At 39.6% G+C, this 13,988-nt stretch overlaps 1 protein-coding gene across 1 annotated transcript in view; it reads right to left on the bottom strand.

Moving 5' to 3' along the window:
• The window catches only part of PAWR (pro-apoptotic WT1 regulator), a 120,925-nt gene extending 107,405 nt beyond the window's left edge, over positions 1 to 13,520 (bottom strand). Inside the window, exons 1-2 of the mRNA XM_090273657.1 lie at positions 13,295 to 13,520; positions 12,166 to 12,820 (exon numbers count right to left, since the gene is read on the bottom strand). Of these exons, the coding sequence (XP_090129783.1) occupies positions 12,166 to 12,678 (513 nt within the window). The 5' untranslated portion in view covers positions 12,679 to 12,820; positions 13,295 to 13,520. The remainder of the gene's footprint in view (positions 1 to 12,165; positions 12,821 to 13,294) is intronic.
• Between the last annotated feature and the right edge of the window lie 468 nt (positions 13,521 to 13,988).

Raw genomic sequence — 13,988 nt, forward strand, 5'->3', positions numbered from 1 at the left:
AGCACCAGCCTGCAGACCGAAAGACTGCTGGCTCAATTCCGATCAGGACACTTGCCTGGGTTGCAGGCCAGGTCCCCAGTTGGTGGCATGAGAGAGGCAACAGATTGCTGTTTCTCTCACACACGTTTCTCTCCCTCTCTCCCTCCTTTCCCCCTCTAAAATAAATAAATTTTTTTTAAAGAAGTAGCAAAACAGAGTCTAAAAAATACAGAAGATCAATAAATCAAGAACTGAATCTTTGAAAAAAAAAACGAAATTGATAAACTGTTATCCAAACTCATAAAAAGAGAGAAGAGAAGAGATTAAACAAAATCAGAAAGAGAAGAGATAAAACACCACAGAAATACAAAGGATTATAAGAAAATAATATGAACAATTATAGGTCAACAAATTGGACAACCTGGAAGAAACGGAAAAATTCCTAGAAACATACAAGCTTCAAGGACTAAATCAGGAAGAAATGAAATCTGAGCAGACTGCTAACTACTGACAAAATCGAATCAGTTCCAAAATTCTCCCAACAAACATCCTGGATGAGACACCTTCAAAAGCAAATTTTACCAGACATTTAAAGAAAAGAATCTATCCTTCTCATACTACTATTCCAAAAATTGAAGCATTCCCAAAATCATTTTATGAAGTGAGCATTACCTTGATACCAAAACCAGAGAAATATACTACAAAAAAGAGAATTTTAGACCAATATCTCTGATGAACATCAATGCAAAAATCCTCACCAAAATACAGTATTCCCTCACTTATTGTGGGTATTACGTTCTAGACCACCCCATGATAGGTGAAAATCTGCAAAGTAGGAATCTTACCTTTATTTTAGTATTTATATATTTTTTAAGGCTTTATAAACCCTTCCCACACACTTATAAACCGTTCCCAGTCCCTTATTAACCTTTCTCACTCCCATATTAACCTTTTCCACACTTTTATAAACACTACTTATGTTCTTAAACATATTCTACACTCTTAAACCTATGTGACTTTAACAACATACGTATACAGTACCGCAAAATCCTGTGATATAGCAAAAAATCTGCGATAAATAATTAAATATAATATTTTAAAAAATCCCGCAATACAGTGAGGCTGCAATAGGTGAACCACAATATAGAGAGGGACTGCTGTATACCATGATCAGATAGAACCTATTCCTGGGATGCAAGGTTTGTTAGATATTCACAAGTCAATTAACATGATACACCATATATAAACAAAATAAAGGGTAAAAATAATTTGATGAGTTGGGTTTCTTTTTCAGATTTTATTTCTTTTTAGACAGAGGGAAAGGGAAGGAGAAAGACAAGGAGAAACATCGATGTGAGAGAGAAACATCAATTGACTGCCTCTTGCTCGCCGCAACTGGGGACCTGCCCCACAACCCAAGCACAGGCACTGATTGGGAATCAAACTGGCAACCTTTCTGTTCGCAGGCTGGCACTTATTCCACCAAGCCACACCAGCCAAGGCTGATTAATTATTTTTGAAAATGAAGAAAAAGCATTTGGGAAAATCCAATATCCATTTATGATAAAAAAAAAAAAAAAAAAAAAAAAAAAAAACTCAGCAAAGTGGGGATAACATCATACTCAAAGTAAAAAGCTGAAAGCTTTTTCTTTAAGACCAGGAACTAGACAATGATATCTATTTCAGTACTTTCATTCAACCTAGTATTGGAAGTCCTGGCCACAGGAATCAGGCAAAAAAAAAGGAAAAGAAATAAAAGGCATCCAAATTGGAAAGGGAAAAAACTGTCATTATTTGCAGGTGACATGATACAATATTTAGAGAACACTAAAGATTCTACCAACATACTATTCAAATTAATAAGTGAATTTAGTAAAGTAGTAAGATACAAATTAATATTCAGAATCAGATGCATTTATTAAAACATTTATTTATTTACTTACTTATCCTTAGAAAGAAGGGATGGGAGGGAGAAAGAGAAGGAGATAAACATTGATGCACAAGAGAGAAATTGATCGGTTGTCTCACACACCCCCAACTGGGAACCTGGCCCACAACCCAGGCATGTGCCCTGACTAGGAATTGAACTGGGGACCTTTTGGATCGCAGGCCGGCACTCAATCCACTGAGTCACACCAGCCAGGGCTGAGTTGCATTTTTATACACCTATAATGAACTATCATAAAGGGAAATTAAGAAACAATTCCACAACAACAAAAAAATACCTAAGAAAAAATTTAACCAAGGAGGTAATAAACCTCTAGTTAGAGGAAATTAAAGACACTGTAGAAGAAACTGAAGAAGATACAAATACATGGAAGGCTATAGCATGCCCATGGTTAATAAGAATTAACACCATTATGCCTTGACCAGCATGGCTCAGTTGGTAGAGTGTCATCCTGCAAGGCAAAAGGTCGCCAGTTTGATTCCCAGTCAGGGCACATTCCTGGGTTGTTGACTGTCCTGGTTGGGGGCATGTGAGAAGCAATTGATCAATATTTCTCTGATACATGGATTTTTCTCTCCCTCTCTCCTTCCCTTCCCCTTTTCCTAAAAATAAGAAAATAAAATATTTATTAATAAAAAGAACATTAAAATGTCTATACTATACAATGCAATAAACAGATTAAATGCAAACCCTATCAAAATATCAATGGCATTTTTCACAGCTAGAACAAATAATCCTAAAACTTATGTTGAACTACAAGAGACTTCGATTAGCCAAAACAATCTTGAGAGAGAACAAAGTTGGAGACCTCCCATTACCTGACATCAAACTACACTACAAGGCTACAGTAAACAAAACATGTTATTGGCATAAAAAGACACTTAGATCAATAGGACACAACAGAGAACCCAGAAATAAACCCACATCTATATGGGCAATTAATCTATGACAAAAGAGGCAAGAATATACAATGGGTTAAAGACCATCTCTTTAATAAATGCTGTTGGGAAAACTGGACAGATACATACAAATGAAAATCATTTTCACACCATATACAAGAATAAACTCAAAATGGATTAAAGATTTAAGTGTAAGACTCAAAACCATAAAATTCCCAGAAAAAAACATAGGCAATAAACTCTCTTGACATCGTTCTTAGCAATAATTTTTCTGGATATGTCTCCTCAAGCAAGGGAAACAAAAGAAAAAATAAATAAATGGGACTGCATCAAAATAAAAAGGTTCTGCACAGAGAAGAAAATCATCAAGAAAACAAAAAGACTGAGAATAGATATTCCTGAATGATACATCTGATAAGGGGTGAATATCCAAAACACATAAGGAACTTATTCAACTTAGCAAACACACACACACAAAAAAAGCACAACCCGATTGAAAAATTAGCAAACAACCTTAAAAAGACATCACCAATTATCAAGGCAATGCAAAGTAAAACCACAAGGAGCCCTGACTGGGTGGCTCAGTTGGTTGGAGCGTCATCTGTACACCAAAGGTTGTACAAAGGTTGCGGATTAGATCCTCAGGGCACATACCTAAGGGGCAGGTTCAATTACTGGTCAGGGCATGTAGGGGAGGCAACCGATGGATATTTCTCTCTCACGCTGATGTTTCTCTCTCTCCTTCTCCCACCCCACCCCCCAAACTTTCTCTCTAACATATCCTTGGGTGAGGATTTTTTTTTAAACCCACAATAAGATATCACTTCACAACTGTCAGAATGGCTGGGGTCATTAAATCAACAAACAACAAGTGTTGGCAAGATGTGGAGAAAAGAAAACCCTCATGCACTGTTGATGGGAATGCAGATTGGTGCAGCCACTGTGGAAATCAGTATGTTCTTTCCTCAAAAAATAAAAATAAAACTCGAACTTCCTATGATCCAGTGATTCTGCTCCTGAGTATACGTCTGAAGAAAACCAAAACACTAATTCAGAAGAATATATGCATCCCTATGTTCATTACAGCATTATTTAAAATAGCCAAGATATGGAAACAACCTAAGTTGTTTGTCAATAGACAAACAGGTAAAGCAAATGTGGTGCATATATACAATGAAATATTATTCAGCCATTAAAAAAAGAATGAAATCTTGCCATTAGCAACAGCACAAATGGACCTAGAGGGAATTACACTAAGTGAAAGAAATCAGACAGAGAAAAACAAATACCATATGATTTCACATATAAGTGGGATCTACAAAAACAAAATAAATGAGCAAACAAAACATAAACAAACTCATAGATACTGAGAATATTCTGATGGTTACCAGATGGGAGGCAGCTGGGAAGAGGGATGAAAAGGTGGAAGAGATTAAGATGTACCAATTGCCAGTTATAAAAAATAGTCACAGGGATGTAATACTGTAATAGCTACATACGGTGTTAGGTAAGTACTAGATTTATTGGGGTAATCACTTCATAAATTATATAAATTTCTAATCACTGTGTTGCACACCTAAAATTAAATATCATACTGTATGTCAACTATGATTGAAAAATAAAAAATATATATTTTTAAAATCATACATTGTTACCAATAAAAATTTGGTAGAGAAAATTTCTAAAAACAATCACGAATAAAAATTTATTAGCCAAATCACATGAAAGTTATTGGAGCTGTTTCTACCTTGGAATTATAAGAATTATATTCTTATAATTTCATTATGACATGTTGCCTAGTGAATTTTTAAGTGACCTGAAGAGAATGAGGCTTAATGTTATACCAATAGGTATATAGCTATAAACATAAATGCCTAGGATTCAAACTAAAATTACCTTAGCAATAATCAAACTTTTGTTTCTTTCTTTCTTCCTTTCTTTCTTTTTTATTATTTTTTTAATTGACAGAGCGAGAGAAACATCAACTTGTTCCAACCTTTCATACACTCACTGGTTGTTTCTTGTATGTGCCCTGACTGGAGATTGAACCTGCAACGCTGGCACATAGGGACAACGATCTAACCAATGGAAGTACGCAACCGGGGCCCAAACATGTTAAGAATCAATTGTTAAATCAAGGACACCCGTAGGGCCTAATGTGTGGAAGTAGTAAACAAAAGAAAAAAGATCTTGCACTTCAAAACACATATTCTGATAAGAAAGACAAAACCTGCCTTAAGAGTTTAAACTGCTAATTAGTAAATATATTTATAACTATACACTTTCCCTTAAACATATGTGAAAATGAAAATGAGTAAATATAAAGCTCAAATTATACATTAAGTGTTAGAGGCTTTGTTCAGTAGTCTAAGCTTCTAACAAATTCTGGACAAGAAGCAAGGCAGACATAACATTTTACACTAAATACATGACATTATATAAATGTTTATAAGGTACTTTGAATTTCCAAGTAGCTCAAGTTGTCTCTTAAAATATCTGTAAGAAATTTCCATTAGACATCAACAACCAGCTATCAATGTAACCTATACAGTAACTAGATTTTATCACTTGGTCTTTTTTTTTTTTTTTTTTAATACTCACCTGAGGATATATTTATTGATTTTGGAGAGTGGATGTGGGGGGAGAGGGAGACAGAAGCATCAATGTGAGAGAGAAGCATCGACTGGTTGCCTCTCGTATACAGCCCAGCCCAATTGCAGATCAAACTCGCAACAGGCATGTGCCCTGGCCAGGGAAAGAACCCACAACCTTTTGGTGCACGGGATGACACTCCAACCAACTAAGACTCCCAGCCAGAGCTATCACCTGGTCATTTTTAGAACATTTCACAAATATTATTTTATTGATATATGTTAACAATCCTGTTAGATAATCAGTATCAATTTCATTTGTGGTAGCAGTAAACCAGTACAAGGCACTTAAGACAGTTCTTCCCAAAATTTAGTGTACAAGAATTACTCAAGTACATGTAAAAATGCAGTCTCAGGTAACCCCTTCCCACTCTTAGACTGAGATGTATCTCAGAAATCAGCATTTTAAGTAAATAACCAGTATTTAAATAAATATTGGTGCAGGTGGCACCCCCCTCCCACCCAGAAACAGCTTTTAGGAAACTGATCTAAGTAACACACTAACACTGTAAGTGGCCTAAAACTCCATTTGTACTCTGAATCAAAGTTCCCAAATGTTTAGACCAGCGATTTTCAACCAGAGTGCTGCAAGAATTTTTAAGACATGCAATATCTGATTTAGTCAGGAGCCCTGACCTCTTTTCCCTTAGGTTGTCAATTAAACAAATTATAATGGCCAACACAACAAGAGCAGTCCAGTGTGATCTTGATCCATATATACAGGTCATATAGGAGAGTTGCATCTTATCGATCATCTCACATAATAAGGTTGCATTTGATTGGTTAATTCTTGGTACCAGAAATCCTTTACTACAAGTAAAGGTACCTGGTTTTTTGTTTTTTTTTTAATCACTATGGAGCAAAGAGGGTAGATAATTACGACCATTGTTATTTTTTGGTAACTCAAAGTTTTACCTATTTTTGTTAGATCAGCAAAAAAATATATTTTTCAGTGTTCCATGAGATGAAAAAGGTTGAAAATCACTGATTTGGACAGTGGGGATTTGCAGATCTCCATGAAAGATACATAAATTTTTAAATAAAATATTACATTTAGTTAAATTAAGTATCTTATACTAAACTCCAATACAATCCAGCAGGCCACCAAGTTCTAAAAAACTTAAAACTAAGTAGATTCTACCATTAATTTTATTTTCTCTATGAAATAAAGGAACAACTGATTAAATTATTTTAATTTAACAACTTCTCATGGTTTGAAAACTGTTGCTCGTTACTGAGTGAGGAACTGAAACTTAGGTACCTCAGGTTCTAAGAACAATGAAAAATTAAAATGAAACTATAAAAGCACTTGGAGCACAACTTTGTGAATATCCTAAAAATCATCAAACACCTTAAAAGGATGAATTTTACAGTATATGAATTATAACTCATTTTTTAAAAAGAAAATTTCAAACTGTAATATTTCCAATAAGTTTAAACTTCTAAGACATTATATCAGCATTATTATTAAATAGCATAATTGTTTTATGGCCTACACCACAGATACTAAAAACCAATGTACAAATAATGAAGAGCATAAATAAGTCCACTCACTTAATAATGATTTTAAGTAAGAATTTTAATGTCAATGTTTACATGTTTATTTGCTCAAACTTTATAATAGGGCTATTTTCAAATTATGTAACAATATATTAGTACCTTTTATTTTACTAAGATTATCTTTGTATTTCTTATATTGTGTATACACTAAAATGTAGTAAGATGGTTATTAAGCACCAGGCTTTGAAGGCAGACTACCTCTTCTCTGCTTCTTACCATATACATGACCTCAGGCAAGTAAGTACCTTACCCTCTCTGCCCCATTTTCCCATAGGGTTGTTACACCAATATATGTAAAGTGCTTAGAACAGTACCTGGCACTTAATAGGCACACCATAAATGTCATCTACTTTAATTACATAATTGTAATTTTTATGGAAAAAAAACCTCACCTTAGACAACTCATTAAAAACCATGATATTAAAAATTCAATTTACTTCATGAATGCACTCAAACATTTAAGGAAGTCTGGCTTAATATCTCATTAAGCAGCTTCAGTGTTTACATTATATCTACTCTACTCACAAGATCAATTTTTCCAACTCTGAGTCACTATTATTAGTCCCTCCCCTGACTCATAACATAGAAAGGTAGACAGTCTATAATATAATGGGCATACCAAAAGGCATTTCATAATCTACCTGGATTTATAAGGTTTCCTAAGTAGAACTTGTCCTATATAATGCTCAACAAATATGTTGAATACTTATGACAAATTTTGTTCACTTAAAAATGCTTTCTATGCATTAAATGCTCCTTCGAAGTATGGAGTAAGTGTTAAAACCCCAATCTGACAGCCCTGGCCTGTGTGGCTCGGGTCATCCTGTGAATGGAAAGGTTGAACGGGTTCAATTCCTGGTCAGAGCACATACAGGAGGCAACCAATCAGTTTTCTCTCTCTTTGTTTCTCTGTCTCTCTGTCTCTGTCTGTCTATCTCTCTTTCTCTCTCTCTCTCTCTCTCTCTCTCTCTCTCAATAAAATGTATCTTTGGCAGAGGATTAAAAATGAAAAAAGAAAAAAACATCCCATCTTGACAGAAAAGCAACATATCACTTAAGTAAAAATAAAAGAGCCACATTTTCTGACTGCTAGCCAAAAATACTTATATTTTGTTGACAGCCTGGTATTTAAAATTTTGCCAAGTGAATGGTAGATTAGAGGGTCAGAAGCAATCTCTGACCTACAAATTTGACCTTAAGTTCTACTCAGTTCTATACTTTCACTGTTTTCCCCATTTAGATGTTTAAATGACTTAAGATTACCTCTAAAAAAAGTTATTAAAAATGTCTAGGGAAATAAGCAAAATAATGTAAAGTAGGTTAATTCTTTAAAACTCCCCTCCCCTAGACACACACATACACAAAACACACACATGCACACAATCACTTATTTACTTTCCATGTGATCTTGAGTCATTTTAAACTCTGTAGGCCTCCATTTTCTCCTCCAGAAATGGGGATAAAGAGTAAATGTAACTACCACATGGAATTACTGTGAATATTAATTAAGACAACAGATAAAATACTTTAAACAACCACTATGAAATCAATGAGTTTCAATATGTTAACTTTTCTAGTTAAATCAAAACCTCAGTGTCATTGAGTTCTACCTGTTAAAAGTGCTCATTTTCAATGGTAACCATCTGTTAGCCCATTCACGCAAACCTACTCACTGGCAGTAACTTTACAAGCACTCTGAACAAAGGGTTATATAACTACCTAGGAAGTCTTCCTCAACTATCAGCCTCCTCCTTGAGTTAGGTACCCTGCTCAGGAAACAGGCTGTACTCTAACACTTCACTTACTGTATCTCCCTATGTTACCTGAGAGCCCCTTGTGGGTAAGGCCTGTGTCCTATTCATTTCTGTACCCTAGACAGCCCAATAGTTCTTAACCCTGATTCACATTAGAATAACATGGGGGGGCTTATCAAAATATTATTGCCTGGGATCCATCCTAGACCCACTAAATCGTAAGCGGGTTGGGGAGGAAGAGGGGGGTATTTTTTTAAGATCCTCACATGATATTAAAGTGCAGCTACAGTTAAGAACCACTGAACTCTGACATTTAAAATACTCTATTTGTACAAACAGGTATGTACACATGTATGTGTGAATACATAGGTACAGAAACATAGCTGAGCTCCAGACCCTCATCTTCAACAGCCTCTCTCAGTCCAATCACCTCTTCCTTTTAAACACATGGTATTTCTAATAAACAATTACTTATAGGCTGTCAAGATGGCTTTTAGACCTTTAACTTAGCCTTCTTTCTAGATGACACTCTTGCTCATTTTCTCCACAGTGCTCACAATAGTACCCTGAACACAAACATGTAGTAAACATCTGACTGACTTAACAGAAATATACAATAATTATTGGCAGGCATGTGTCACATCCTATAACCAATTCGAACTCTTTCCTCAAAAAGATTTTAAAAATACTTATGAAAAAGCTTTTAAAAATTCTCTAACTTTGGAAATGAGAACTGAAGTTTATCTCACTAATAAGCATCAGTATATTTGCACTTTTTATTACAGTCATCACATGCAGTATCCACCCGGTATTTACCCTCATCTACCACTTTCAGTTTTTGACCAGCTTCCTTCCTAAAACTATCTTCTAGTTGTTTTTGTATCTTTAGCTGTTGTCAGGTACCTTTTATAATAATTTTATAATAGACGGTAATTAGTAAAATAAGTTAATAAAAGTCACAATGAATGTGCCATGCATGTTCAATAAATAATTCTTGAATGAACTTACTGTTTATTAACTACTAAAATAGATTCTTTGCATACAATTTACATGCCAATCTACTATAAGCTTGGTTGGGAAGAGGGTCTGAAAATAAGTGTTACTCGACATTATATATAAAACAACTCTACACTTGAAAATTGACAGATTGGTGATTTTCTGCTTTTATAATATTTTCATACCTGAAAATTTGTAAATACTACATAACTTTTTTAAACAAAAAGCTCCACAGCATCTGACCTTGTGAATGTTGAAACTACTAATAGAAATGAACGGCATACAATTATAAAAAAGCAACAACCAAAGGGAATGACAAAAGGTTCATTTTCTTTTCTTTTCTCTTCTTTTTTTTTTAAAGGGTTCACTTTCAAAGTTTTAAGTCATCTATTTTACCACTACCAAAATAATCTGACTTAAGTCATTTTTTTAAAAACTCAAAATATGGGGAGGAGGCACTCAAGAAGCATGTCTGCTAATTAGATACTATGGTAAAACTTTACCATGTTTTGTTGGGTCCTACAGCATGAAACAGAGCCATAGTAACCACAAAAAGAAAGCAGTCCTCAATTCCCTATTCAATAAAAAAGGTTCAAATTCCACAGACAAAAAAATGGTAACCTGGGTTGTTTGTTTTTAAGGAAGATTAAATTTAGGAGTTGCCAACACCCAAATGAAAAACATTCCAGAGTATTAGACTCAATTGTAGTGGGGAGTCATCTACATTCTCAGCACTGTGTTCCTTACCCAAAGCAGAAGTATTAACAAAGGATGTTTCTTAGGATCTCACAAGATACACCATACTTATTTCTCCCAGTATACATTACCCTTGTTAAAAAAACAAAAAAACAATGTGAGAAATAACAATGTTAGCACAAGCAACCAAATAATTAAGTTTAACGTCTGCCAATATATTTCCCAAAATAAGACTCCTGTCAGATGAATAATGAGCAAAAGATTGAAAATGACAAATTCCTTTATTTGGACCCTCAGCTACTTTTAAAAATAAAGTTGAGGAATGTAGTTTTCCCAAAGCCTTGTCTTCAGTTTCCCCTTAATCTTCATATTTTTAACTAAACAAATAGAAAATAAAAAACCCTTAGAAATTTGATTACCACTCTTACGAATTCCTTCTGAAGCAATTTAATGAATAACAGATCTTTTGTGCAAGTAGCAAACCACAGCAGACAATTTTGCTGGCTGATAAAAATCTCTCTGAAACACTCATAAAAATATACTCTTCAAAGAAAAACTGATTTTCCAGGTACATAAATTATATTAAGACTTAAAAATCTGGGTATGTTTGCCCATGCTTTTACATGAACCAGAATTAAAGTCGGTAAATTCTTATTATTTTGTGTCAACATTGAATCAACTGAAGACCATAAGTAAAAAAAAAAAAAAGTAGTAAAACAATGATCCAATGAGAAAAAGATGGAACAACTACCTTGGATGAAATAAGGTTGTTGAATCACTTCCCCAAGTCGGTAAGCTACTGTAAAGTAACCAAAACTTGTTTAGGATTGTTTTGTTTTGTTGTGGATAAAGTAAGTAAAAATGTGTCATCAGTAACTCTAATAGGAAGATGCTATGGCCTGCAGAAATGTTTTGAGACTGCTCAAAAACAAACAAACAAAACCCAACCCTACTAGAAATGTTTTCTAGAATACACAGAGCCAAACACTTAAATACAAGGAGAGATCATCTCAGCAATAATTCTGAGTTGCTACAGCGTTTCTATTGTCCTAAACACCACTCAGAAAAAAAGTGTGTGTACACGTTGGGAGCACTATTTCCAAAGGCTGGGTTATATATGAAATAGGGCATATATTTATTTGGATATACTCATCTTGAGTTCATTGAAAGATAAAGCTGTCTTGGATGGTGATAAGGCCACGTTTCCTCTACAGGTGCTATTAAACATTGTTAAGAAAAGAGGAGATAAACAATCTGATAACTTGAGAAAGACACGTGGGATACTAAATAGAGTATGTCGTCATCACCATTAATCAATTTTTCTAACTGATCAAGCATTAAAAAGAAGAAGAAGGAGGAGAAAAGAAAGAATGTCTGAGTGAGCAAGTTCTGGAGCCAGGAGTTGTTCTTCCACCAAGATAAAAACGTATCCCAAGTCTTGAGACCTTAGCCAGGAAGCCTGAAAAGCACGTGTCCTGCTTTAGGTTTGGGGAACTTCCCAGGAAGCATTTGTTCAGAGTAAAACTCCATCACCCTCTGCCTGCCTTAAAGGATTAGTAGTACTAGCTTCAGCGGGAAAACTCTGGGCCCAGGAGACCCGAGAGCTTCCCGGAGGAAGACACAAGGAGGCAGCAGCCACCGCCCCCACCCCCAGGTGAGGCCGCGGTCCCCGCCCGGCTCACCTCTGCCGCTGGGATGTTCACCACGCCGGTGGAGCGCCGCTTCTCCCGCAGCTTCCTCTTCTCGATCTGCCCCTTGCCTTTCCTGGCACTGGGGCCCGAGCTCTTGCCCTTCTCGGGGGCGCCGTCCCGTTCTTCCTCGTCGCCCGGGGCCGGCGGTGCCCCCGAGGGGGTGGCGGCGGCGCCGCCAGCCGGGGGCTCATCTTCGGGACGCCGCGGGCCAGGGGCCGTCCGGGGCAGCGCCGCGGGGCCCACCGCGTAGTTCACGCCCCCGGGGGTGGCAGGTGCGGCCGCGCCGCCCGGGAGGTTGTTGTTGAGCTCGTTGGCCGCGACGGCCGCCGGGGTGCCCGGGGTCCCGGACGGGGGCTTTCCGGCCGAGTCGCAGCTGCCCACGCCCGGGGCGGCCGCGCCCGGGGGGTTCTGCTTGGCGCGCAGCTTCTCGCGCTTCGCCTTCCACTCCTCCAGGAAGTCTGTGGTGCTGCCGCCGCCGCCAGTCCGGTAGCCACCGGTCGCCATATTCCCAGCGGGGCCGGCCGGACTCACACCTCAGGCCGCCCACCCGGGCTCCGGCCACCGCCGCCGCTTCTTTCCCGCGGCCCCGAGAAGAGCGAACGACCCCCAGGCGCGGAGCGGCTGCGGCTCCAACAGCGATCGCGGTCTGAATGGAAACACAAAAGGGGGCGGGGAAGGGAAGCGTAAGGTCCCCGCGCGGCTCAAGGGACTGCCCCGCTGCTGCGCCTCTGGGGGCCCCCGACCAAAGAGCGCCCACTTGTCCCCGCCAGCGAGTGGCTGCCGAGTTCCCGACCTGCGAAGTTCGCCGACGCACCTACACGGCGGACCAGGACGCTCACCGCCCCTCGCGGGGAGGAGAAAGGGGCTGCTCCCACCCCCAGCCTCCGCCCCATCCATGCCGGGGTCCTCGCCCGCGGCGGTCTCGGGTCCAGGGCCAGACCCCGCCACCTGTTGACCCGTCGCACCTCCAGCCCCTCGCTCTGGCCACTGCCGGTCCGGGGTCCCCGCCGCCGACACTCCCACTCCTTAGGAACGGCTGGCGGAGGGGAGGGGGGACGCGTAGACACCAGCTGTCCAGCCGAGTAGCTTAGGGACCGGTGCGCGCGTGGCAACCACTTACCTAGGAGAAGCCCGGGGGGAGCGGCGCAGGGCTGGAACCGGGCGCCCAGGTGAGCCGAAGCGGCCGCGCCGAAGGAGCCGCGGCCAGCTCGCCGCCTGGAGGTCCCGGCTCTACCCCGGCTAGCAGGGAGGGAGGCAGCGAGGGGCGGGAGGGGAGCCAAGTGACGCCGAAGCGCGGGCGGAAAGGGCCGAGACGGCGCGGAGGGGCGCGGCGCTAGGTGGGAGGGGGGTCTCGCCCGCCGCCGCCCCGCCCCCGGCGCTCAGGTGCGCGGCGCCGCGGCCAGCCCGCCAGTCGGATGGCACATTCCTGGGCTCGCAGCCTCGCGGCATCCGGCCTCTCGGCGCCTCCGACTGGGGCGGGGACGGACCTCCGCGCCCTTCACCCCGCGCCTCTTCTCCGCCTCTCCCTTCTCCCACCACTCTTCCTTTTAAGTACAAGACAGATTCTTCGAGGGAAAGTCTCGAATGCTGCAGGCTAAGGGGGAAAGTGCAATCAACTCGGGATGATTCAGGGCCTGACTAGTCAGGATAGGAAAACATGCTCGCGTCCCTGTTCCTCCTCGCCGCCCCTTTTCAGATGTAATACGATGGCAGGTGGAGAACAGAAAGAACCGAAACAAACCCAGCACCCTCTTGTAAGAAAAGTTTGTGGTCTTCTGGTGAAAGGGTTACCTTAAAGAAGGGGCTTAAACTGA

This window comes from Furipterus horrens, unplaced genomic scaffold, assembly GCF_987537825.1.
Source record: "Furipterus horrens unplaced genomic scaffold, mFurHor1.1.pri manual_scaffold_4, whole genome shotgun sequence".
In the NCBI taxonomy this organism is placed as follows: Eukaryota; Metazoa; Chordata; class Mammalia; order Chiroptera; family Furipteridae; genus Furipterus; species Furipterus horrens.